General features: G+C 40.4%; 1 protein-coding gene across 2 annotated transcripts in view; it reads right to left on the reverse strand.

The window, feature by feature from the left end:
- The window catches only part of exoc4 (exocyst complex component 4), a 120,768-nt gene that overhangs the window by 44,780 nt on the left and 48,098 nt on the right, over positions 1-27,890 (reverse strand). The window contains exon 12 of one of the 2 annotated variants that reach the window (XM_039791391.1): positions 278-380. In XM_039791391.1, coding sequence (XP_039647325.1) covers positions 278-380 — 103 coding nt within the window. Of the gene's footprint in view, positions 1-277; positions 381-20,033; positions 20,407-27,890 lie in introns of those variants that run through there. The other variant, XM_039791392.1, reaches the window with a different exon arrangement.

Consider the following 27,890-nt stretch of genomic DNA (forward strand, 5'->3'; position numbering starts at 1 on the left):
ATTTCAAGAGCCCCACAATTGCGTTAGAGGATTTCTTTTTATATCTTATATAGTACGAAAGGTGCCAGCTATTAAGTAACAAGAACAGACTGTGACTTTCAATAACATACTACACAACTATGTTTTTAACATAAAGTGAGTACCAGTCTGTTATTTAGTGTTACCAGTGTTTTTATTATGAAAAATGTTATTTCCGCTGTTCAACTTAAGCATTGCTTTAAATGCCGACATGCTCTGTCAGACAGTATACAAGGCATCAATTTGTCTTGTCACTAACCTGGTTGAGGAAGAGGTCATTGATGTAGTAAGTGAGGAAGGCTCGGAGCTGGCACTGCTTGGCCTGACCTGGCCCCATGTTCATCTCTATCTCCTGAATGAACCTACACAATCAAGACAAAGAAACATTTAGAACAGCTAGAATACCATAACACCACCTGTGAGCGGAGGCTAATTCAAACACCAAAATGTTTGAAATGTTATCACAGGAGCAATGAGACACAGGCTTGTGACCAGCAACACAGTAACCTTGCATCAATGGGTCCAACAGCGCAGTGAAGGGTAAGATCTGTCGTGGGAACTCACTTTTGGAAAGCTTTGTATGACTCTCAAGGTGCTTTTAAACAAGGTAGTTAAAGTAAAAGTGCTCCAGTGGAGCTGCTCGTTACCATTAGTGCAAGACTTTAGTTAAACTAACTCTCAGATGGGAGTGTGTGCAACAGTCATGAAAGCGTCCAGCTTATCTGTAAAGTAAAAAGTAAACTATACAGTAGAGTAACTGCGAAAACCAGAGCTATTTGCAATGTTAATGATACAAAACGATCAGATCATCAGTATGGCTGCTCTCTGAATTCCCCCAGAGAGCTGGTGTCCGGTTGGTCAGATAGGGTCAGACAGTAATGTATGGGTTGGTAGAGGCACATGCACACCTCGTTTGTCAGAGAATCATTGGTCACTGGCCTCATCTCACACACACCACAGGGCAAACCATGCAAGACCGAGTGCCTTCTCAAGCGCTCAGCACATATAAATGCACAAATAAATCAAATTCCTCACAACAAATTCTTTGACCTACAAGACCTATGATATATATGACCTAAACTTATAGAAGAGAGAGACCGAGAGAGAGAGTACAAAGACAAGGAAAAATGTTATTTGAGAAAATAATGAAAAACTGAGGACAGAAACTGAAAATAACACAGGAGTGAAACTACAAAGATGAGTCCAGATTGTGATTTAGTTGGACATAGCCATTCATAACAAGCAGGAGGAAGACTCCATTGCTTGGAAACCGTGTGTGTGCTATTGTGCAGTGGGAGTCCGAACCAGGAGGCTGCAGCATTGCAGACAACCAGGGAGACACACACAGTATATGCAGGAAGTACAGATCAGCGGAGGTGGATGATTGATTAGCGAAAGTTAAGCTGGTATGTATGTGCACATACAAACACATGCATGCACAGGGGCAAATGTAAAAACACATGTAGACAAACGCACAAGGAGCACAAGCTGTAAGATAACACTACTCAGCATCTGTACTCAATTAGTCAGCAAGAGCTGAGGCAAGTGTGTGTGTGTGTGTGTGTTGGTATGTGCATCACTGTGCGTCAGAGTGAGCAAGAGAAACATAGTGAGCGAGGAACCTAAACCTATTCTAAATCCTTCATTGATTCCCATTGAAACTCCACCACCAACAGAAAGTTAAGTAGGATAAACTCTTCTGTGGCCTCATTAAAACCGTCAACCTTGCGAAACAATGGGGGCCAGATATACAGCCTCCATGTATAAATATGTAGAGTGCACAACTTAAATGCTCCTCCTTTACAAAAAAAAATACAATTTCTGCTGACAACTTAATTTACAAAAATTGATCTTAAGGACAAACGTTGCCAATTTAAATATGCTTTGTGTTGTTCTGAGATCCATCTCGTGCTGTCATTATTGTCATTATTGTCATTGTTTCAATACAAGCGTCAAGATGATGGATCTTCAAGTTAGCGTGTGAGCACAGATGGATTTTTGTAGGCAGGGGCGATAACATTTGAGTGATGTAGCAGAGACGAGGCAGTAAAACGGCTTTGTCTATCCAGACGGAGCAGGCCCCTTCACGAGGATACTGAGCCCCTGGGTGTTTAGCCAAGGTAAGTGGGCTAAAAGCACTGTTGGGGCCGGCAATTGTCAGCAAAACCCAAGAGCACATGTCAGCAAATTTATATTTTAAAAGTATCAGGGTTTTTTTTGGGAGAGGATTCCGAAAAATTATTTTGAATGTAGTCGTAGGGCTGGTTAAAATGCACATGGGTAAATAACACGGGGCAAAGCACAGCGGAGCTTAAAGATTTCCAAATGGATCCTGAAAGAACATCTCTCCCAGCTCGTTATCATTACAACCACAGCTTCCAAATGTCTGCCTCGCTGATGGTGTGACATACTGCATCGAGAATAACAGCTTCTGGTGAAGATGACGGTGGAAATAACAAATGTTAAAACACACATACACACACACTTGTCTTAACTCCAAATGAATCACAAACCACCAAAGGCTGTACAAAGCCATTTGCAGAAACTCGTACTCTGAGACGAACCTCTTACACAAAAACATGGTGAGGTAGTCTGAGGCCCGTTCCAGAAAGCAGGTTTAGTGAAAACTCTGAGTTGGTTAACCCTGAGATGAGGGAAACTCTGAGTTTTCCGTTCCAGAAAGAGAGGTAACTTAACCTCAGAGTCAGTTACTATGGTAACTGAGCCTGTGAACCTAACCTGGTCGGGAGCAGGTTTTCTTCAAGAAACCTCGAGTTTCTCTCATTCTCCTCCCTCTGAGAGGAATTCATTTCCTCATTCATTCATTCAGTCTGTATCAGGCGCATTTTAATGCAGTTTGTTATCTGCATGAATAAAAAGACGTAGCCTATTGGTTCATGTTAGGCAGACTATAAAACGTGTCATGTCCTTTTGTTGACGATCCCGTTGATGAAAAAGCTGTATTAATTCACAGAGAGTTTACGTGGATATTGAGTCCCGACTATAGATGTATTTTCATTTCCACATAACCGATTTGAGAGGTATTTTTTTTTAATCACAGTCCATTAGATATGTAGATACCTTATCTGTCCTCATATCACTAACATCAGCCATCATGGACAGGCTTTAACCAAGCAGATTCTTTGTGTCCATTACGGTTTTTGCAAACGGCAGTTTTCTTTATAACAGTAGCGGATCATACTGTAGCCTAATAGTAAAGCCACTGTAGAGCTGTCAGAAAAGTGTGACTCGTTCTGAAACGTTTTTTAAACGTCTATGTAGAGTTCCCTGGACACAAACCAGTGAGAGCCAAAAAAAGAAATAAATGATTATACATTAGCTATAGTTCTGTTAATGATCATGGTGCTGCAGCCTCAGAATGGGATTAGTATAGTTTACTGTTTCGCCCACAGGATTGCACCTGAATGAAATTATAATACAATTCCAGTTTTCACCAGTAATATTATAAGTTTACTGTGATTAAATATGAAATTAATACACTGTTAATGCGTACGCATTGAATCAAGCAGCAATTTTCTCCCACACAAATTCTCTTTTGCAGCATCAGCCCATTGACACAGCCGCTGTCTTGCTTTTTTAACGAAATGAATGTTCAAACTCGCTGTTTGTGCGCATGAGTATTTCCGCCGACCCGTTTGTTTGTGGTTGTTACCATGGTGAATCGTAGAATCATGGCTCCATTCATACTGCCTTTTGTGCACGCGCGTAACCCTGAGTGAACCTACTCCGAGTTGATTGAACCAACTCATATCAGCTGTTGTGGATCCGAAAACTCTGAGTTTCCCATCTCAGGGTAAATCAACTCAGACATCAGGGTTAGACTCAGAGTTTGTTAAACCTTCTACCTGGAACGGACCCCTAACCTCTCAGCAAGAATGACAGCCGGCCTCATTTGATCTCTCAAAACTACAACTGAGCTCGATTTTAGATTGGTCTAAATTGACATATTCACCAGTTATCATGAGCTACTGCACTACTACTTGTCTGGCAGCAGTTCCCTCTATATTAGCGGCAGAAAAATGTTTTCTGAAGTCTCTCTACATTAAATAGTCAATACTACATCAAGGCCAATTTAATAGTATACAAATACACAAATGGCAGGCCTTCAGTTACTTCAAAAAAAATAGTACTCATTCAAAGAATGCTTTCAATCCTTTCAAAAACTCAAAAATTCAGTAATGGTGTTCACTTCAGCTTATGAGGCTGTTATAATTAGACCCAATTGACAATGTCATTTTCATTGCCAGGTGATAACAAAACACACCAGTCAACCATATGGCAGCTGTACGCAGCAGAGGTGTCGGCCAAGTCGCAAAGGAGACGCAGTGGAAGCGCTGCAGAGACACAGCAGCGCTACACAGTGTGGTCTCGCCCCTGTGTGTGAAATCTTAATAACCTTAAATAATCTGCTTATCTACTACCCTCTCACACATTCACACAATTTCCAACTGGCCTAAAAATACTGTTGCAGACATTTGCACACAGACTGGCATGCAGCAAAGGTTGTGATAGTAGGCGTCAATTACAAGAAGGTAATGAGAATTAGATCATTAAAAAGGACAAGACCAAGTGCTAATTGATTTAGTGATTACAATAAGGATCATAGTAACAATAAAAATCATAAATGTGCTTCTGATCAAACTATTTGCTCAATGACACTAAAGCAGAGCAGATTCTTGACAATATGGAGCTTTTGTCTATGCCTGCTAGCAAAGGGACAAATCTGCCCTAAATGAACCATATGTTTTTAGAACTTATCACATATTTTTAAATGCAGCAACTAGGATGTGTAATTAGAGCTAAAACAATTAGTTGATTACCTGATAAGTTGATTGACAGAACAATAATTTGGAAAATATTTCGATAATAGAAAAAAAAAAAAAATTGTACAATCACATTTATGAAAACCTGGTCACAAAATGACAGACTCCTCATACTGGTGGTTAGGCATTATGTGTTTTCTGGGTGCTGTTGCTAAGGTTAGGTTTTAGAAAATCAGATGATTATTTCTTGACCAGAGGCACAACAACTGCATTGACCAGGCAGACACAAAACATGGAATGAATCAATGTTTTCATCTAGAAGACTACAGACAGGCTTTACCTTCACTTGTCCAGCCACTCTCTACTGTTCTCACAGGTGTCAAGAACTCATCACACACACTCTCAAAGACATGCATATACACAGACACAAGCACATAAATACATAAACACTCAGATTGATTTTTTTTTTTTTTTATTCAGAGGGAGTTCGCCATAGCATTGCTGTGTCTTCTCTGGATCCAACAACGCTGCACCAGTCGCACTCCAAACCCAGTTTCTTAGCAGCAACTGCTGATGATTGCACTTGACAGCATGTAATTATCTGTCATTAGGAAACAGATGTCAGAGCCTAGGGTCTAATTCTAGATGCCATGCCCTTTGTCTCAGTATGTATGTCGAGAAATAACATTCCTGAATGGCATAATGTATTTATAGGGATTTGGCTAATGAGTGGACCCACTGCATCCTCGTGGCTCTCTGATTATTCAGAGAAAGCAACGGTTTGAATTTTTAAGATAGCTAAAACAAATTAGAATAGACAGGGACAAATATGTTCTATAGCAGCAGTTCTGAATTCATTTCCCGCTGGAAACTAAACCTGAGGTAACAAATGCTTCTTTAAATGGAAAGGGTTGGGATCCCACCATCCATCTCTATCTGCAGCAGCGGCGTAATGATGCCGAAAGAGAAATGGGATAAAGACAAAGATTTAAGAAAGACAGCAGAATAAGAGTGTGCTAAGATCGATTAGAGACTCAGCATTTTTAAATCCCCCAGAATTCCCCCCAGGCACGGACCTATCAGCTATGGTGAATTCTGATTTCGCTGCCCAGAGAGGAAGGCTTGTTCTGTAAAGACCTGTCACACATCAAGGACAGGACACGCTGCCAACTGAGAGAGGTGGACGGAGAGAGTGAGTGCAGGCATGTGTGTGCCTACCTGTGTCTGCGGCACATACTCAATCAGTCTGTCTTTGTCACGCACGCACGCACGCACGCACGCACGCACGCACACGTCAATACATCAATACATCACATCCATTGACACTTGAAAGCACTTACCGATATGCAATTATTCTTACTCACAGTACTAGCCAGTCACTTCAGGAAGATTTCAAAGTCATAAAAGGATTTTAATGGATGGAGACACTTTATGAGTTTTATGGCACAACCAACATTAGCTTTCATTCCAACAGATCAGACAATAAATGCTAGAATGCCAGTTTGAAATTGTCATCCAACTGCTCATTCAATATTAATTCTCTGAGAATATGACACACTCCTATACACACTACTCACATATTTTTACAGTGGTCTTAAATTAATTAAGTCACACAGTAGGAATATAAACTCTATATACTGTAGAGGTTTCAAAGCACATAGCTGTAGCACTGCATTAAAGAATAAGTAAACCGAACAGATGGATGAGGGAAAAAAAAAAAATCACATTCTATATGGCTGCTGGCATGATTGATCCAGAATTCCTTTTTATCCACAATATGTATTGCTTAAGAAAAAATACATGTACACTTCTCAGTTAAATGTTCCAAGACCCCCAGCAATTACCACCACCACCACTGGATGGCACTGTGTCCGCTTTCTCCACCAGCTCAGGCTGCATGACCAGTTGACTGAAGTCTATTTTGTTTTTATCACAAATGGTGTTGAGGAAGAATTTAGATTCCAGTTGGTGTGCACCATCTGAAGCCTGCAGATGACAGGATTGTTGTACTGGTGTGTGCGTGTGTGTGTGTGTGTGTGTGTGTGTGGGTGTGTGTGTGTGTAATTTTTTAATGTGACAATACTGTGTTTGATTAAGTGTACCAGCGTTTGTGCCTGGTGAAATGCATATGGTCTTCCCACACACCGCCCACGCCTCTGCCAGACTCCCTGCTGTTTGTATCCCGCTCTTGCCCCTGATGCTGTATCACATACGCTGAAGGCTTTCGGTGTATTTGCACATGTGTGAGTGTGTGCGTGTGTGTGTGTGTGTGTGTGTGGTGGGGCATGAATGAGCGTGGGTCTGTTTAGGAGAACAAAAGAGAGAAAGGTACAAAGATGCATTATGTAAATTATGTGCGTGTCCACATGCTTACAGCAGCAGGGATAAATGGGCTTCATAATCAGGACCTTTCCTTGGGAGAGTGAGGCGAATAGAATCTAAAACAGAGGTCCATCCTCCTGTAACCCAGCACAGACTCTGTAGAGACCACATTGGAAGACATACAGACTTAAACTTGACCGCCATGCATTAAGACAAACAAATATCAGCAGTTCACAACTGAATGAAAAACATATATGTTTAGATAATTCTTGAAAGGCTTTTAACGTAAAGGTCCCCAATTAGATTTAACGTGCCTACAGAGTTCCATTTGCAAAAACTTTGTGTTAGATAACCCTTATAATAGTGTTCTAGTAGGATTTGACAGGATACAAGACAGGTTTCTTCCGAAGACAGGTATACAAGCATGAACAGAATCAAACTTGTGATCTAGACAACCAAAAGTTGTATCTCTATCTTCTGTCTTGAAATATCAGCAAGCTACTCCTAAAATTGTTAGAGGATTATGTGGCTCCTCTTTAGGGACACCTTAAAAACACTGTGAAAACTGCCTTAATGTACATTTTCTCTTTAAGTCTGGGCATCCAGAACTGTATCAAGCTTACCCTCAGTGAGAAACTTACAGTTTATTTAAGCAGATAATAAGTGAACACAGCATTGATTAGTGGCCATGTGAGTTTATTTACCAATAGCAAGTTTGTAGCCTTGATTGTTGAAATAAAATCTGTGCAGCGAGATATTACCAAGGACATTAAGTCTCTCCCCTGGAGTGTGTCCCCTGGATGCTTCGATGTTCTTTCAGATTTTAATGTGTCAGAGACTCCGGACGCGTATCTAGCAACATCACTTCATTTGTATATTTGCAACGGATGGGTGTGATGATGTGTGTGCGTAATTGTGCATCCACACATGTATTGCTTGCATACACATTTACAGTATGTCTGTGCACCTATTTCTGTGTGTGTGTGTGTGTGTGTGTGTGTGTGTGTGTGTGTGTGTGTGTGTGTGTGTGTGTGTGTGTGTGTGTGTGTGTGTGTGTGTTGGCCTGTCGCAGTGTGGCGCAGACCAATTAAAACGGGGGAGATTGATGACCAGGGGCTCTGAGTAGCAGCAGCAGCAGTAGCAGTAGCAGACAGCTGCTTCCTGCAGACAACAGGAAATGAGATGGCCTTGTTTAGCTGACGCTGCCAACGCCGACACCACAGAGCCTCAAAGACAAATCACCACCGTACCGCTGCTAGTGGCCTACTCCTCCATCTTCCCACAGCGTGCTCTCCACCCTCCATCTCTTTATCTCTCTCTAATTCTATCCAAGACTATCTCCCTTATTAGTCTTCTCTTCAAGAGTAATGTAGTCGAGGTAGATTCAGTGAATACAGCACAGGAAGTACAGATGCTATCTCTATTATTTGATCCTAAACTGCCACATAAAGCCTTTAGCCGTAACTTTGGTGTTTATTATAGATTTTTCTCTGACAATTTGGGAGCATTTAGCATATTTGAGTCAACTTAAGCCCAGAAGTAATGTACAGTAAACTAATGAGATTAATCACGTGGTCACCTCTGTAATGCTGAAGCAATGCATTATTATTAAATTCCAGTTTACTTGCTCAATGATAACAGCATGCTGGTGCATTATGGTCTGCTGCTAAATCATTGTCTGCCCATGTTTTAATTATTAGATTCAGGGTTGTGTGTAATGAAGGTCTATCCAGCAGTGCAAAAATCCTCCACTCCACTTAAACTTGGTTTCAAAGACACACACCTTCAGTGGTGCGTTGCCTAAGGCAAGGAAATCAGAGCAGCAGGGGTGCAAACCGGTCCGCTGCTGGTTCATTCTCATTCACAACAGCTTTCAAATTTTCAGAGGACCAGATCTTTTTATTTCTAAAGGTTTGTCACTGAAGTATGAATTTTATATAATGGGCTGTCTCCGCTGTCAACTGAATGGTAAATACTGAGATTTCTGGAATAAAGATGGACTCACAGCTTTACTAATGAGTCTGTAATGGGCAGTAAAGATCAGTTATTATGACACAAAGGAATACATTAGAAGCATCAAATAGTGTGAACAATTACATGGAGGTCCTAATTTGTCTTAATTTTATATGATGTTAAATTTTAGATCATCTGCTGGTCTTCATTATTAGTACAAAAAAAGATAGAGCCACCCAACTACTAAAAGTCCCAATATTGCAACCTCAAGCATCAAGCAGTTGTATAAAGGCTTGTTATTGACATTTATAATAAAGTTTTGTGTAAACCTCCCCTATGGAACATAGAGCACATTTACCATTCACTTTTAATAGCAACTAACTGTTGCAATTTGTTCCGTTTTCTTCTTTTACTATCCTGTTAATGGACCAGGGCTGTGGGAGTTTCAACTCTCTCACATGCTACATTGAGCCATTAAGACCACAGAGTGGCAGAGATGCCTCAATGTCACAATGGGAGGCTACCGGGACTGAATTACGGCTTTTGTGCGCACTGTACAATGTCAAACAATACAGACAGAGAGGCAGGTGATGGCACAAATTATGGCTGGTCCCACGGTGTGTATGTGCGTGGGCGTATGGAGCCTTAAAATGCCTATTTTCTTAATGACAGGCACCAATTGCTTTGTACACACACACACACACACACACACACACACACACACACACACACACACACAATTCTCTAGTCAGATAGGCAGGTGCAGACAAATACTGTATCTGGTCTGATTGTACTCTACTCAATGCTTAAGTATTTAAGTGTTTATCTCCTCCTTAGAAAACAAGTCTGATTAATAAGCTGAACATTAAGTGGCCTCCCACAGGTGAAATTTACAGAAACTGGGGAACGGGGACTGCTTTATTAAAGTAAGAAAGGAAAAACAAAGCTGATAGAGTAGAATACAAGAAGCAACACTTATAACATAAAGTGACTATTCAGTACTTTTTTCTAATTGAAACAGTATCTACAGCTTATTCTAGGGTGCCTTTACTTTGGCAGTTTAGTCTAGTACAAAAGACGTGTTTGACTAAAGAAACAATCGCCAAGTCCACATGAATAAGGCTGGTGCAAAGATCGAACTCTGGTTTGGGCTCTATAACAAAAAACAGTGTGAAAACTGCCTGAACATACCTTTTCTCTTTAAGTCTGGGCATCAAGATCAAGGTGACGCACTGTGAGAAACCTACAGTTTATACTGAATGTGTTAACGTGGCATTTCCCTCTTTGGGTTATTTCTCAGTTTCAGCAAAAGCTGAAAGACTTTGGGTCAAAGGATAAAAACAGAGGGAGGCTTTAGGCCTAATTAAAGGTAGTATCTACACTATGATTTTAGCGGCCTTAACACAGAGCCAGAGAGAAAGGAAACAAAAACAATACATTTGTCAGTACAAATCTCATACAATTTTTTTTTATTATTGTTCGGATTTTCTGCCTTAGGAACAGTCTTCACATAAGTCTAACTTTAGTTAATTAGTTGTATGAGTAGGATGAGAACCGATAAAGCAAGTGTTAGGTCCAGTTATTCTGACCTTCGTAAACAGTGACACGCCCACACACAATATGTTCTTTTCTAATCAGAGCTGAGGGTGATGATATAGTTTCTTTGAGCCACCGAAGGACACTCATGGTTCAGTGAATGACTCAGCAAGACTGAAATGGCAACTATCCCTGGGAGAGCTAAGTGCAAAGGCACTTTTCAATTCGCCTGAAAACTACTGAGAAAAACACTTAACCTGCACACAATACACAAAGGGCTGGCAGCAAAGATGGACATGAGGAGTCTATTTTGGCCCAAAGGGGAAAGTGAATGGAAAGTTACCCTGAAGAACGCAGGCAAGTCGAGGTCAAAAGGATTTTTGTCAGGAAACGGAATGGTTTCAATATTTTCTCAAAGATGCAATGGCCACAGGTGAAACCCGACTGCTATTCTGCTGAGTTATATATATATATATATATATATATATATATATATATATATATATATATATATAAAACACAATTTTGCGCTAACAATAAAAACTAGCCTTATCGTACATTCCCATTCAGGTATGTGTGTGTAATGCATTTTCTTCATACCTCCAAGAAAATACATACAGCACAGTATGCTAGCACTGCATAGTATCATAGACGTCTAAAGGTTGATGCGTTCTTTCAAACAGGTTGCTAGGTGAGCCGTTTCACATCACATTCTCCTTGGATTAAAAAAAACACTTTATATTTATCACCTCTTTTCCCTTTTCTCTCCCGTGCTGTCATCTCTGGTCTCTTATCCACTGTAACGCTTCAGACTCTTCCCTCTCCGTCAGCTTTCTCTCTCACCCTCTTTCCCCTAATTCCCCTTCTCCTCTCTATTTTTGCTTCTACATTGCAGTTATCTGTCCGTGGCACCGTTTCAATACACCCCTCTCTCTCTCTGTCTCTCTCTCTCTCTCTCTCTCTCTCTCTCTCATTTCATTTAGACCTTTATGTTAGCGTAGGACTTTCCATCCTGTGGCGTCCAGGTAGTAAATTGAAATGGTTCTGGGGGCTCCATTGAAGCCTGATTAAATTTAAAAAGAGAAAGTGCCATAAAGAGAACTAGTGGTGAGAGGTCTGTAATACACTGAAGGGCTCCCCAAGCTATGACAGTGTTGACAGGGAGAGGAGGAGAGGAGGAGAGGGGGGCACAGAAGGTGAAGATGTGTGGAAAGAAGAGAGGTTAAAAAAAAAAATGGATGGAAGGCATATGGACAAAGCCACAGAGTGGCAGGAAGTAAAAAATTGTTAAAATGAAGGAAGGAAAGGAGAAAAAAGTGAGAGCAAGATGATTGAAGAAGGAAGGAAGAAAGAAAGAAAGAAAGAAAGAGAGAGAGAGAGAGAGAGAGAGAGAGAGAGAGAGAGAGAGGTGATTGAAATTGTGTAAAACTCTTCATCGGCATGAAAACCAGCCTATTACCCATCACGCAGAAGCAGACAGACAAAAACCCTCACATGCGTACACCCTTGATAGTGACAGTTCACAGAAATGCCTCAATCACGGTTTGCATGGCCTGGAGGGAGCGAGGTGACAGGTCTCATATTGGAGACGGCCCAACAAAATGCAATTCCAGGAAGTCAGCTCTAGGGTGGTGTGTCTGTCATACCTACAGCTCTGATAATACTCCCACACATCACATTCAACTGCTGAAATAGCTACCTCTCAGCATATAGGGCAAGGAAAAGATAAAATGAACGTGGAGTCACACAGTACGCACAAGTATCTGCACACGCATACAGACAGACATACATATCACATGCAAGCCTTTCTACATTACTGCCAGTGGAAATATGATGCCAGGGGTTAAATTATTCATTGATCCTTTCATAGCCTATCCAAGCCTGCTTGTTGTTGTGTGTGTCATGTCTTGGTCCGTGTGTGTGTGTGTGTGTGTGGCTGTGTGTGTGTGTGTGTGTGTGTCCACTTGAAAGGGTTCTCAGGGGAGAGAGACAACCTTGAGCAGGCACTGACCTTTAACTTTGTGTGTTTCACTTGAAAAAGTGACAGGTGTGTGTGGGCGATGGGTTTTCATGTACATGGCCATACGGGTAAATAGATAAATATCCGTCTATAAAATTTTTTTTTTATATAAAAAAAAAAAAAAAAAAAGAGGGAAAAAAAAAGGGTTTATAAAAGGGGAGAGGAGAAAAAAAAAAAAAAAAAAAAGAAAAAAAAAAAAAAAAAAAAAGGACCCTTGATCCAAACAAATTCCCTGATGGATACGTTTCTCAGAAACATTGTGTGATTTGCGGTTCACATCAGATTACAGTGGGGGTTTGAATTAATTAACAAGACAATGAACTCTAGTTGATATAAACGAGCATTGAAATGTCAGTAGAGAATGGTATTTATTTAATTACACAACTGACTGATAAAAGGATAGATTGAAGGCAACTGTCCAAACAGAATATCACAGAAATTGGCTTGGACTACGTTTCATTTTGAAAGCATTAGTGCGGATGTTGCAACCGTCTATGATGGAAGTGGCAGCTCGCTGATCAAGATCTGATAGGAGTTGCAGTGCATGTGCTTCCACTCTGCATGTATTATTATTATTATTATTATTATTATTATTATATTGTGATGCTTTACGTGATTAACTTAGTTTGTAGAATTTCACGTCTTTGTTGGCACAGGTTTACAACTTTATTATATTATATATATATATATATATATATATATATATATATATATATATATATATATATATATATACACACACAGACATACACACTATTGGTCTCTGGATTGGTTTGCTATGGTTACTTAAAGTCCAACATAGAACAGATAGGTTTGTGTGTGTGTGTGTGTGTGTGTGTGTGTGTGTGTGTTGTGTGTGTGTGTGTGTGTGTGTGTGTGTGTGTGTGTGTGTGTGTGTGTGTGTGTGTGTATATATATATATTAAAAAAAATACAGTAGTATCTCTGAGTGTTCTCCGAGAATACAGTCATCAACTCAGCCTGCTACCTTGTTAGTATGAAATATTAAAAATAGCAATTTGTTACAACTGATTAGCATTTGTTGCTTCTCCACATACCACAGAGGAACATGTGCATCTACTGTAGTGGTTGTAACATGACACCAGGTAGAGTGCAAGGCGCACAATCACCACATGGCTCTTCAAAAAAAGCACATCATTGTGCATGTATGGCTTCCTCTTCATCAGTTCCCATAAAACGCTTTGTGTGGCTTTCAGTCTGCAGCACATACAGTATGAGAACTATCAAGAGTTTATGTTGGCTAAGCTAAACATATTGCTTTATTTAGGCTGCACAGATTGAGAGAGAAAGAAACCTTTTATCTGGCCAAAACATGTTGCTGGAATATATGTCAGTATTTTAGATTACACATTGAATACTGATATATCAAAAGATGCAGGTGGTTTACTTCATACAAAAATACATAGTTTTTTAATAAAGCACGGTTTTACATTTGCTGAGGCTTTAAACCAGAAGACTCTTTCTCCGTAGGTCAGTTGCTTTAAAAATGTACACCAGAATGTGAATGTGGAGAGCTGTATCTCCATCCATTATTAAACTGATAGAGGTTATCTGAAGTTTCAGAAAATTACAGGAATAATATATCTTTCTGTTTTTCTTACAGGGAGACCGAGGCTAGCAGTAAATGAGCCAGTGCAGAAAGAGGGACAGCGGAGTAAAGATGGGAGTCAGAGGAACAAGGAGAGATGAAGACAAGAAAAGAGGATTAGGCATGAGGAGTCATAATAATCAGTACACAGCCTACAGCGATAGACAGACTAGAGCGACCGAGAGATAAAAACAGGGAAATAAATTGAGAGATAGAGAGAGAGAGATGTCTGCAACCAGTGCTTAACAACAGCTGTGGCAAAGTTTTGTGACAGATTATGAGATGACCTGCAATGAACATTTGCACACAACGGTTTATTCCAATCTGAAGAAAAGGGTTAGTTTATGGAATGACAGTGACACTTTCTGGTATAACTGAAAATGCACTTTTGTTAAACAACTTTGAAATACTGTAGGCATACTTTATATACCTATATATATATACCTATATATACCTATATATATATACACATATATATATATACACATATATATATATATATATATATATATATATATATAGGTATACTTTATATACCTAACAGAGCAGAAACAATTTAGTCAATTAATCGATTGGTTAGTCAACAAAAAAACTATTGGCAACTATTTTGATTATCATATTAATCGTTTGGGTCATTTTGTAAGCAAAATAACAAAGACAATATGGTTCCAGCTTTCCTTGTCTTATGTGATAATGAACTGACTATCTTTGGTTTTTGAAGTATTAGGACAAATCAAGCAATTTTATTACATTGTGGTTCAGGAGATTTTAGCGGTGGTTTTCACTATTTTCATTACATTTTGTAGACCGAACCATGAGAAAGTTATCTACAGATTAATCAATGATAGATATAATTCACAGCCCTAGATAACATAAGGGATGAGCTGGTTAGAGTTCCGACTTCCGCTTTGGTATATTCTATAACAATGTATCTATAGCACTATATAACTTCCAAAGATCACTGGAAAAACAACAATCTGAGAAAGTAATGAATTCCCCCAGCTTGCTTATTCATACTCCAAGTCTGAATTAGGCAGGTGCTAGGGTTATCTCGTCTTTCTTAGATCAACTAGACTCAACAGACTTTCTCTTAAAAAAAAAAAAAAAAAATGTATTCAGTCTTTTTCACTCTGCTATCTTTCAATGCAAGGAAAGCTTTGCCAGCCTACGTCCTGGAATGCTCTCATTACATTGGTGCAGTTGCCAAGGGAGCTGGTGTGATATTCAATACTTCTGTTTCCCATCCCTCCAATCTCATTTACACTTGACACCTGACATTTGCATAATGGCCCCGCTCCATCTCCTATCTACTGAAATACAGGGTGGAGGTGGTGTGGTTATATATTTGTGTGTGTGTGTGTGTGTGTGTGTGTGTGTGTGTGTGTGTGTGTGTGTGTGTGTGTGTGTGCGCGCGCGCACGTGCTAACCTGATGCTAACGCTTGTTTGGCTGTGCTGAGTACATATGCCTATCTAGACTCTGTGTGTATGTGCGTGCGTGCACGTGTGTGTCGCAGTTAGGGTTAAATGACTTCCGTCTTAATCTAGCTCATTAAGCCTGCAGAGAGCTCGGAGTGCACCACATTGGCTGATTTGGGACAATTTGCGGAAATGCTGGCAGGAACACATAAATGTGCATGCTAATCATGGATGCCGTGACCCTAATCAGTCAGAGACAGATATTAGGTTATCAGGAAAATTAAAGGCGAACATGAGTTTTTGTCTTTTTTTTTTATTATAAAGTAAGCAATGTGAGATACTGGTGGAGTGCTATGAAAATTGCACTCTGTCAGAGCACTGGAGTCTTGCACCAAACTGCTCTGTTTATTCATCACAGGTTCCTTGCAGAAATCTATCAATGCACCACAACGTTGAAGAGTGCACCAAGAACTCGGTGCTCTCCTGATCAGGAGAGAGCTGCAGCTGGATGAAAATAATGTGTAGCTTTTACCCTGGACAGAGCTGTTTCTTCCTTAAGGCAGATGCATGGGGCCTCCGCAGCCATTAGGGGGCCCCCAAGCAGCAAGTTCAGCCCGTTCAGGCTCAATATATTTAGGGAGAAATCAAATTACCTGTATTTATTTGTAGCCACTAGCAAGTAGCCTTTTTTGATCTACTTATTATTATTATTTTTTTTTAAATATACCTGTTTGAAGAAAATCCTGCATCGGTTGCATTAATTGACATAGAGGAGCCTCATTGTTAACTTTTTTATTATCATTTTCTGTAGGTTTAAATTGCTTGGGTCAACACGAGATGTTTAATTTGAATTTAAGAGAGGATTTTACGAATCGTTTTCCTCCTCAAGTGTAACAGATTGATGCATCTCCATGGATTATTTTAAAGGTTTGAATCTCCCCCCCCCCCTCATAGTTTGACAAAACAGGGGCCCCCAAACAGCATCTTGCATGGGGCCCGCCAATAGCTAGAAACAGCCCTGACCCTGGACCTCTGACTTTGTCCATATCACAAATAGAAAGTAAACTGTCTACACTGGCTGTGTAATGACTCGCCTTTCACTTGCACTGTATGCTCGTAAACGTAACCCAAAGCATATTTTTACTCTTCAAGTATATTTTCTTCTGTTTTAGACGCATTACTGCTGTGATTATGTGTTGGGCTCTGTGCGCTGCCAAAAAAGGGGTGACCTAGTACAACTCAATACAGTGCCGGAACACGTCCTGTATAGACACAGACGGAGCACTTACAACGTGCTGCTTACGCATAGTTTACAGTAAGTCCAAATGTACAAATGACATTTAGAGGCTTGTATGTGCATCGATGACAACATGACAATGACTGATAGTATATACTATGTATACAAGGTGTTAACAGCTCAAAAAAACTAAATTTTTCTGTTAAATTACTCTTTAAGCATCGGTTTAACATGTTCACAGGTGACAAGTTGTGATATATTACAGCTCCATTTATGGCAGAGTGCTTCTCAGTGTATATACCTCACCATGTTACAGGAGATCAGGGGCCACATTAAGTTAGACTAACTGAAAGAGGCGAAACAAGTCACTGGACACATTTGTCATTTTGGGGTATTCAGTCAGACTTTAACTCCTTCAACGGGCCTACACATCTCATTAGAGAGAAGTAGTGTAATATCATGTGCAGACACAAACAGTGAGTGGAGTGGTAAATGCCTGGCACAGAAGCTCACTCCTGAATAAAACTATTTGTCTCTGCATACCTCTGCACACATTATACGAAGAATCTTTCTTATAATATACCAATTGGTCACAAATGCTGTGCCTCGAATATTTATCATGATATCTCTCACACACACACACACACACACACACACACACACACACACACACACACACACACACACACACACACACACACACACACACACACACACACACACACACACACACACACACACACACACACACACACACACACACACACACACACACACACACAAAAGAAAAATAACATAATCCTCCCCCACATCCCTTCTAGCCAGAAAGGTAGTGCGCTAGAGCCGAGTGAAACGTCGTACTTAGCAAATTGCATTTGAAACCAGGGGGGAATAAATACTACAGATAAAGACTGCTCTAATGTGCTCAAATCCATTAGAAATCTCATATTCACACATAGCCGAAATCATATTACAAGACGCCCCTAATGTCATTTCACAGGGTTTTTCCACCAGCATTTGCTGCCAGGGTGAGACTAACATAAAACATAATGGATTTTCGCCTTTCCCCTTCTCTCCCCACCTCCCTTCTGTTGTTCATTCGCCTCATAGAGTCCATTCTGTTATATTCTGGTTGAAGTTCCCTTCCAGTCGTCATTGTTGTAGGTGTGAACTCTATTTTGGGTGGATGTAACGAATAACAGTTTTAAAGACGAGACCACTCACAGACACAGGGGGCTGTGGTGAACGTGTTGCACTCATCAACCCTGGAGGAACGCTCGGCAGTTCAGTGTCGTTACACTTTATTGCAAAAGTGTTTCATTCCCTTGACTTTCCATGCTTCACTTACTTCACTTAAAAACAGGAGAGCAGATGGGGCAATGAGGAAATAGCATGTGCTGGTTTGAATGGCCTTTAAAGTAAAGTCAAGTGAAGTGAGGTGATCGACGGCTACATTGATTTTCCTTCTTCTGAGGAAAGCTTGAAAGTCTTGGAGAGGAATAGGATAATTGTCCCACAGATAAACAGTACATTAACATTAATACCCTTAACCTCTAAATAACTCATGCAAAGGGAGGAGACGAGAGGACAGACTTGATATACAGACTCAATCAGTCTGCCAGTTCGGCTTTTCCACTGGTTGCACACTCAATGGGCACACCATGACTCCAGAATGACTGGTCGGGGATCAAACCATCACTGATAGGGGAGGAAGGACGAAAGGGGCAAAATATCCAGCTCTTTTAAAAATGTATGTTGAGTGCTTATCAGAGTTTTGGTTTCCTCTTCAACTTACAGTTTCAGTTTGGCATGATTTATTTTGGGCACAGGGGAGACATATTTGGTTACCATTATATCGAGTTAGATAGTTAGAAACCCTATCTGAAAGAAATCTCTACTGAGCTAGACTCCAACTGTTCTTTGGGAAAATAAATAGAAAATAAACAACAACAAACTGTATCCATCAAAACTACAGGAAGATGAGCAAAGTGAGAGGCCAAATTACCTGGAATGTACAAATCAACGACAAGAGCAGCAATTAAACTCTTTGTCCAACAAACTGGTTTACTTTGCTTTTATTCACAGAGTACAACATGAGTCAAAAATGGCCATTACGTGGATACCCTAAGAACAAATGAAACCAAGCAAATTAATTAGAAAGGGAAAGTGACAACATGCGAAACACAAACACAATTCATAACCTTAGTTTAGACCTTTATTTCACCCACACATACAAACAGAAATGACTAATATTCTCCACAACAGTGTCTCTTAGAAATGCCTAGAGTCCGTTAAGCCAATATTGGATTAGATGCTGCATTGAGTTGAGACCATCTATCTTTGAGAAGAATTACTATCCAGAAAGAAGGACTAACTTACGTTTTCACCAATTAGGAGATCACAAGCAATCCTTTCAGAGGGAGTTGGAGAGTTTTAATGAGGTGTAATGACTTGTTGATTGGTTGGTGGGGTTTGTTTAGAGAGGTACACAAGGCAGATGTGCTAGAAGGAGTTTAAAAAACAAACTCCCTTCACTCACTCCCTCGTCTGCCTACCTCTGGTACCCACTGTCTATTATGCTATACAATAACAGACGTGTGTGGGTGCATGTGTTTGCAGCTGTGTAGTTGTTTTACTGAGGCAAGGTTTGTGTGCACATGTTTACTTATTTAGAGCTGCCCTCCACAATCAACCAACCCCCCCAGTCCAGTTCGCACATACACCCCTGCACCCATACACACAAACATCTGTACAGGCTACTTCAGAAGCCTAGCCCCAGACAGGGTGAGCAGATCAATCAATTACATCTCTGCTCCAGCAATCAAACAAGGTTATTATCAGGCAGCAGCTCACCGACCTGGAAAGGCCTGGCCAATCAAAGGCTGCTGTGATGTGGGGGCTCGCGCTCGCTCATGTGACAGTAACACAGAATGACAGCTCTTGTTGTCATGGGATGGAAGGATGGAAAGAGGAAAGACTGAGGCTGGACTGAAAGAAGAAACAGAAGGAAGTGGTGTGTGTGTGTGTGTGTGTGTGTGTGTGTGTGTGTGTGTGTGTGTGTGTGTGTGTGTGTGTGTGTGTGTGTGTGTGTGTGTGTGTGTGTGTGTGTGTGTGTGTGTGTGTGTGTGACAGGAACAAGAGAATATCTGTAAATTGCCCATCTCTGGCACTCTGTCTTTACCTTGATGTAACTCTCAGAAGGACAGGAGATGATAAGAATGCAGTTCTTTATTATACAGTATGTAATTTCTTTTCAGGATATCACTTTTTAGAAGGTCGTTATAACTCCTGTTTTGCTATTTTTGTTTGGCTTTCCATCCCTGAAAAATTACAGAAAAAGGACACAAACAGATAGAAGATAGAGGGAAGTAGCAGAAAGCAACACATGGTAAAAACATCTCTTCATCGTGGATCAGTAATTTTCTTCTTGGCAGCAGCTCCCTCTGGCCTTTATTCAATAAGCATTCAGGGCATTCTGTTCTCCCACTTCTGTCCTTTCATAGCAACAGGTCTGAAGAACCATATTAGGGTTAATTAAATTACCGTACACTCAAAAAATGGGGACTTTCATTTCATTAAATTATTGTTGGTAACACAATACATTAAGACACACACACACACTCACAGACCTACAAATCTCTCGAGACCACAATCTAATCTCTTTGAAAAGTAGCCAATCAGAGACAATCAGGCACTGCGGGGGACAACATCGACGGAGATGGCATGACTGTGTAAACATCTGCGTGATTATGACCTGGTCATCTGGAAAAGCTGCAAAGACATAAGCATTGTGTATGCTTGTATGTGTTTTATGTGTATCTAAGGCACGTATAAATGTTTGTCTTTGTGTCCCGGCACAATTTCTGCCTCTCATCTGACCAGGCAACAATTCCCAATACGCGCTATCATTTCCCCCCACAAAGACCTAAAACCTCGGGGACCTTCAAAGCCGACTTCATAAGAAGTCTACTGCTGAGCGTTCAAACAAACTAGACCCCCTTAAGCTCCAACTGACGACTGTCTGCTTCACAAGTCTGTCGGACAGGTTGCCCTGGGAACCAAGTCTGATTCCATTATGGGATGGATAAACACAATCAAAGAGTTTATCCACCTTCTATAGCCAGAGAAAAGACTCCTGCAAAGATGGATCTAATCTCCTGTACAATATATGGTGTGTGAGTGTGTGTGTGTGTGTGAGGGAGAGTGTGTTAGGTTGTGTGTCATGCCCAAAGTGTGTATGCCTGTCTCTGTGCTTGTAAGACATGAGGAGATTGAAAACTCTGCACCTTTCTAGAAAGTGGCTGAAGTTGCAATTTTGGAAAGCGATAAAACCAGCAGTATTATTTACAACACGTGTGTGTGTGTGTGTGTGTGTGTGTGTGTGTGTGTGTGTGTGTGTGTGTGTGTGTGTGTGTTGCCCTATGAGGAGGGCATCAGAGAGATAAAAGGAATAAAGATACAGCAGTGCGGCAGCTAGTGACAGGCAGGAGCACCTGACAGATTCATAGCAAACTGGCATTGTGTTTTGCAGACATCGAGCAGCTTTACTTCTCCATACACTTTCTTTTAATTTCCATCTGTCTCCTGCTGCTCTCCTTCCATGTGTATTTTTGTTTCTTGCTCTTTGTCATCATTTAATTTTGCTCAGGTTTAGTAACACAAATTGCTGCATTATTTACGATTTAGTAGGAGTGAACAGCTAACCCTCTCAGCCCACTACGTACCTATTTAGGCATACTAAACATGAACCGTGATCCAATGCAAAAACAACAGATACATTTTTAACAATGCATTCTGATTCAAAGCTGATCAATATGATTCAATTCTAAGATTCAATGTCTCCGTTAGAACAGCAGTAACTAATAAAAAATAAATAAATAATATTTTACTTCTTATTTTAAGTACTATTTATCTCAAGAAGTAATGCCCCCAAAAGGATGTACTGCAATACCAACAATACTAAACAATACTAAAAAGCTAGGTCAAATTACTATTTAAAAGTTTAGAATCGCCTGCCACAAAAGCTTGATTGGGTACAGTGGGATGGCTGAGAGGATTACTCTATATTTTCAAATTGTCATTCATGCTTTTATATTGTAGAAAGTCGTCTTTACAAATAGATGTTATTTTGTACGAAGGGTTTGTTTTGTACACGGAGAACAATACACTTTACGGTACATCCTGACTATTGAAAGGGCAGAAAGATGCCTCTGAGCAGTTCAATAAGAATAAAGGAGTCAGCAATCATTGGTAAAATAAATTGGAAGTTTTGCATCAAAATGTGTGCCGATTTAAATAGGAACAGATTCTTATTTCAGTGTCAAGTGTACAATAATGACCATAACAAGCTGGAATTAACAGGCGTGTTGAATTAAAAAAGCTATTCTTTAAACTTCAATAGAAATAGAAGGTTAGTCGTGGGTTAGCGCTATTGGAATTGGAGCAGGAACTATCAGCTGAACATACTATGGATTGACAAATCACAGTTTAAACCTATTCAATCTAACCACTGAGTAGAGAGGACCCAAAAATAAAAAACACTTACTAAAATATTTAGAGCCCAATTGCACGGTTGGGGTTCAATAATAATCAAGGGTCACTTATGCTTTTCTGGACTAGAAAACAAATTCTAAATGGCAGTGTATTTGGGGTAAAAATGGTTTCTAACAGTATTCTCTCATCATGCAACACAGAGGGGAAATCGACTAAAAGGAAGTTTTAATCATTTAATTCTCCTTTTGGGGCCGAAACAATTTCAAACGTAAATAATAAATTCGGTGTCTAAATTATACTGTTGTGTATCTATAGTAAAATAGACATTATTGAAGGAAAGAAGGAAAAATCAATATAACAGGTGACTCCAAACTTTTGAACGGTAGTACAGTAGGTTTCTGAAAAATTAGCAGGACACACACACACCAACCACATTAGCAACCCGAGCACAGAGTTGCCAGAAATCTGCGGCTGTATTGACTTTTAAAAAACATCACAAAGAATGTAGCCAAATGTCTTTCTCAGACTCAGATACATTTTCAGTTACCTACTGGTTACACCCCATTGTTCAGTAGTCTAGCTCCTTGCCATCCTCTCTTTTCATTTTGTACATTTTGTGCAGCATATTGCAGATGTATGAGTGTGTACATGCACATAAACAAAGCAAGCCAACATGCCACCAGCACACATGCACTCTGATAGCCTTTCTATTACTCTGCATTTTCTTTCTTCTGCCTCAGACTTATCTCTTTCTATTCTCATTCCCCCTGTCCATTTGTATTTTTTATTTATCATCCTTTCCTTTGTGTTTTTCTTTTATTCCCTTTTATCTGCTCTCTTCTCTCTGTTGTTGGTTTCTTTCTTCTCCCATCTTTATCTCTCTCTCTCTCTGACCTTTCCAGTGTAAAATCCTCTTTCCACCTGATTCCCAACTATGCTCCCAGTTTTAAAATGGGCGTGGGTTAGAAAGAGAGCGATAGGGAAGGTGCTATTTACTGAGAAAAATCCTCCTGAACGAGTGAGAAAAGATTAGAAGAGAGCCAGGGCTGGCAGAGCAAAGCAGTGTGTGCATGTATGTGTGGGTAAGACTTAAGAACGCGTCGGCCATGCTGCATTTTAATAGCAGAAGCGCAGACATCTCTTTGAGGTGACTACAGATATTTTTGTTGAAGGAAAACTGTAGTCTTCACCAGTAATTATAACAACGCTGCTTGACTAAATGAAGGTTAGGGTTGAACCACAAATTATTTTTTGCCATTTTCAGTTCTGCCACTGTGGGGGATTTGCATATTTGAAATAGGTCATACACACGCTAACTCCGTGGGCAACTAGTACAAACACCAGTATAGTCACAAAAATTATGTCTACAATCAATCTGTGCTTGATTTCGTTGTGTCTTTCTGTGCTGCCTAATTAGAAGCGTAGTGGATCAACATCATAAAAGACTGTAAGGCAGGATTTACAGTATGTGGATCATAAATACCTGAGTAATGGGCGCCATTTTCATTTTAGCAGCAGGGAGCGTATGGACAGTGACTACTGCAGCACTACAGAGATAGTGATACATGCACTTGTTTTTCTGTCTGCTCATCATTAGTAAACAATAAACACGGAGATACATGCAGATGACTGCCTGCTACTGTGGCTTGACATACTAGGTCACCTTCTAGCCTTCATAATTAATTAGGATCTTTAGTGTTGCATTAACTATTTAAGGTGACAAACTGTACACTGGACCCTGCTGTAGATCTGATACTGGTCTCACGCTTGATAAATAAAACAAAATGCACGGTGCATCATGTCTATGAACAGGAAAGAAAATCACACCACAAAATCATAACACCATAAATAATCCAACTTTTAAAGTTGGATGTGTTCTCCTTAATGACTGGATTTGATTAGCGAGGTTTAAGTAATGTTCTGAATTAACCCACACACTTTCTCAAAATAATGAAATTTGGACATTTAAAAGATAGTCCATTTCATCTTTTACTCTTGCTTTTTCGATCTGTGTGTGCTACTCAGGAGGGGAGTTAACGAGAGTGTGAAATTAGTGCCGAATCATGGTGTGTTTCATTTTCACCACAGGCTACAGCGGTGGGAGGCAGAGCCCTTCTGTCCCTTTCCTGTCATATAGCTTTCTATCCGTTACTCATTCCTTTCATTGCTTGTTCCATTGTCCTTCCCTTTCTGCTTCCCCTGAGCGGTCAATGTCAATCACCAACCCTCTGACTCTTCTCTCTCAACCGTGGACACTTACAGCAGAACCACCTTTGAGTAGACCTTGTTTGAAATCAAATATCTGCACATCAACATGAGTACTTTTTAATAAGGTAATGCTATGAGAGCATACGAAGAGCTTTGTACTCAATCAGCTGTTAAACAGCAGTGAAGTGTTCAACCTAGTACACCTACCAGTCTCAGACATTATCTGAAAGACCAGCAGGATCATTCTAAGGCCGGTTGCATACTGCCTGCGTGGTGTGAGCGTGGCGTTTCTGTTGGGTGTCAGTTGCGTGGCGGCTGCGTTGCGTTTTCCGTCTTTGCACACCAGAAACGTTTCTGACGCGGCGCTGCTGCTGCTAGCCTTGTCTGTACACATGTATTTTTCCCATTGATAAAATCAAGCAATAGCGTGTTCTTCAACTGATTTGATTACAGCAAAGACAACGTCGGCAGTATTGACGGCAAAATAGGCTACAGAATATTTTGTTCTGTATCGACAGGTGCAATATTTGAAAATCGATAATTATTTTTTTTAATTTTTTTTAAATTACATTTATATCTGCATTTATGTCAAAACCTATAGACTTTCATACATCAAAATGTCATTTATTAAATGTATTCGTGTCAAAATGACATATAAACAGCTTCCAACACGCTTGCGTGTCACGTGAAAAATAGGCATCGGTACGATTTCTAGCATGCACGTGTTTTCAGCGCAGCTTGAGTACTAATTAACTCAGATATGGCAACATAGCAACTCTGCTCAACGTTAGGCTTTACCTGCACACGGAAAAACACACACTGTCACACAGACCAAAACATAGCAGCCATCTACAGGCATGGCCATGCCTGGTCATCATGTGGATGGTGAACAGGGAGAGATTAGGGGCCTGCTGAAGCTTTTCAAAATGCCAACCTCATCCAGAGAAAAGGGGTGTAAATACCACCCAAATGTCAGCAGGAGACCCCACAAGTCAAACTAAATTGGCGGCTACATGCACAAACACGACCCCATGTCTGCCCTATATTTGTGTGTGCATCTTTAAAGACATACATTCTACACTCTGACGCATCGGGTTGGATTGCTATCCTTGGCGGATATCCCAAGACAGGTAATGTTTTGTCAATCTTGAAGTCATACTGTCCTCTCTGATAGAGATGTAACCAAACAAAGCACATACAACTCACATGCAAGATTTCAACGGTCTTTGGCCTTGTCCAAAAAAATTCAAACATATTTGCTAGTGGTGACAAACTGAACAAAACCCAAACACACAGACAGACTTAACAATTAGGTTGAAGATACTTAAAGACTGATCTGAGGTTCGATATATAGAAATAACAGTAATTGTGTCTACCTCACAATATGAAGTATATAGAAGGGAAGGCATTGCACTCGGGCAATAAAAATATAGGGAGAAAGGCAAACGTTAGCTATAAGTACATAAGAATAGCCCACTCTACACTACTCCCCTTCATTATAATCCTTCCAATTTCTGGCATTTAGCCAGGGCTAGGTTGTGGTGGCAGTAGGCTAACCAAGGTAAGACAGATGTCCTCCTCCCCAGCCACCTCCTCTGGCTCTTCCTGGGGGAGCCTGAGGCCTTCCAAGACCAGGTGGGATATATAATCCCTCCAACATATTCCGGATCACAGATGCAGATATGCAATTTTGTTCACTCTTCTGCTGCTTCGGGACATTCTATCCGAAACAGAGGAGGTAACAAACCACCTTTGGGTAACTTGGCTTTACTAAGCATTGCATTGGCAAACCTGAATACCTGGTATCATGAAGCTCTTTTTCAGCCGGTCCAGTTAACTCTGGTTTTGAGAGCATTCTTGCAAAAGAGGTACCATTCTTAATTACAAGCCAATCACATGTGGCATCATCTGAACCATGAATGGAGTACTTAATATGGCATGCGATGAAATGGTAATGCCCACAGGGAAATTAGGTTAAAGCGCCAGCAGAAAGTGCTATTCAGTGAAGAGAAAGATAAAATGTAATCACACAAGTAGAATAAAATGAGAAGCTTAGCCTAACTGTTGTATTTGAAGGAATTCCAAATATAAAAAGTATGGCTATGGCTATAAATGAGTTTGGGACTTATGATACAAGCCATTTAATTGATCTGATAGGTCATTACGTAGGCTGTTGACACATGTTAATTCGATTCTCTGAAGTTAACCCTCTGGAGCAGGTAAGCTATGCATCATGGGTTATCATGGTGATCTACCATAATTAAAAGTGAGTAAGCATTGTGATACTAGAAAAGTCAAGCCCAATAGCTGGCTAACCAACTAATCTTGTCTCATGATACAGGCCCCAGGATGGAATCCACAATGCTCCGCATGACTCTGAGGCTTAACATTACATTGTAATATTGTGTTGTACATACATGACTAAGTAACCACTGGAAGGTAGAACATCATTGTATAAAATTTCTGATGATGGCATTTGCAAATGTTGTGGACCTTTGGAAACCAGATATAAACAAAGATTTGAAAAACAGACACACAAGAATAATATAGTACACTTGAATTAGGAGGAGAAAGATAAATATACGGCAACACCTAAAGAAACATTTGCAATCAAACATTAAGACCCTGATGTCTCATATGCCCACACATTGCCACACACCCCACTGATTTCCTGTGCCGCAACCCCCAAATGTTTCTGCCATTAAAGCTGCCATGAGTTGCATGGATGACTGCAGGAGGTGTAGTGATCCATCAGCGGAGTGCCAGAGCTTTGCCATTAGAAAACCATCTGCAAGAAACAGCGCTCCATTGGCACTACAAGTCTGGAGAGGGCAAGTTAGAGGGAGAGAGAGAGAGAAGAGAGGGCACTTTGTGCAAGGCAGTTTGGTGTGATTGATACGAACCATTACAGACAACATGGGATAGGTGAGCAGAAAGCTAGTCACCGTTTTAGTTTTGCTCATTTGTTCAGACAAAAGCTTGGCCTGACCTACAGTGAACAGGGGTCGAACGTCAACATGAGTGTGTGTGTGCGTGTGTGTGTCAGAGAGAGAATAAAAGTGTGTAACAGAGTGAGACAGACGGACTGAGAGAACGATTCAGGGCCAATGCATCGGTAAAGGGAGATAAACAGATAAAAAGAAAGACATTAAAGGGGTGATAGAATGATTATATAGGGTATTTCACACTGTTCCTTATGGTCTCCTAATGGGGTATGTAACATTAGTTGGGCTGAAAATGGCCTGGTTGATATTTTATTGGCCCTTATGCATCCCTGTGTTTTGGCCCTATTTG

The sequence above is a fragment of the Perca fluviatilis genome, chromosome 23 (assembly GCF_010015445.1).
Source record: "Perca fluviatilis chromosome 23, GENO_Pfluv_1.0, whole genome shotgun sequence".
NCBI classification, from domain to species: domain Eukaryota; kingdom Metazoa; phylum Chordata; class Actinopteri; order Perciformes; family Percidae; genus Perca; species Perca fluviatilis.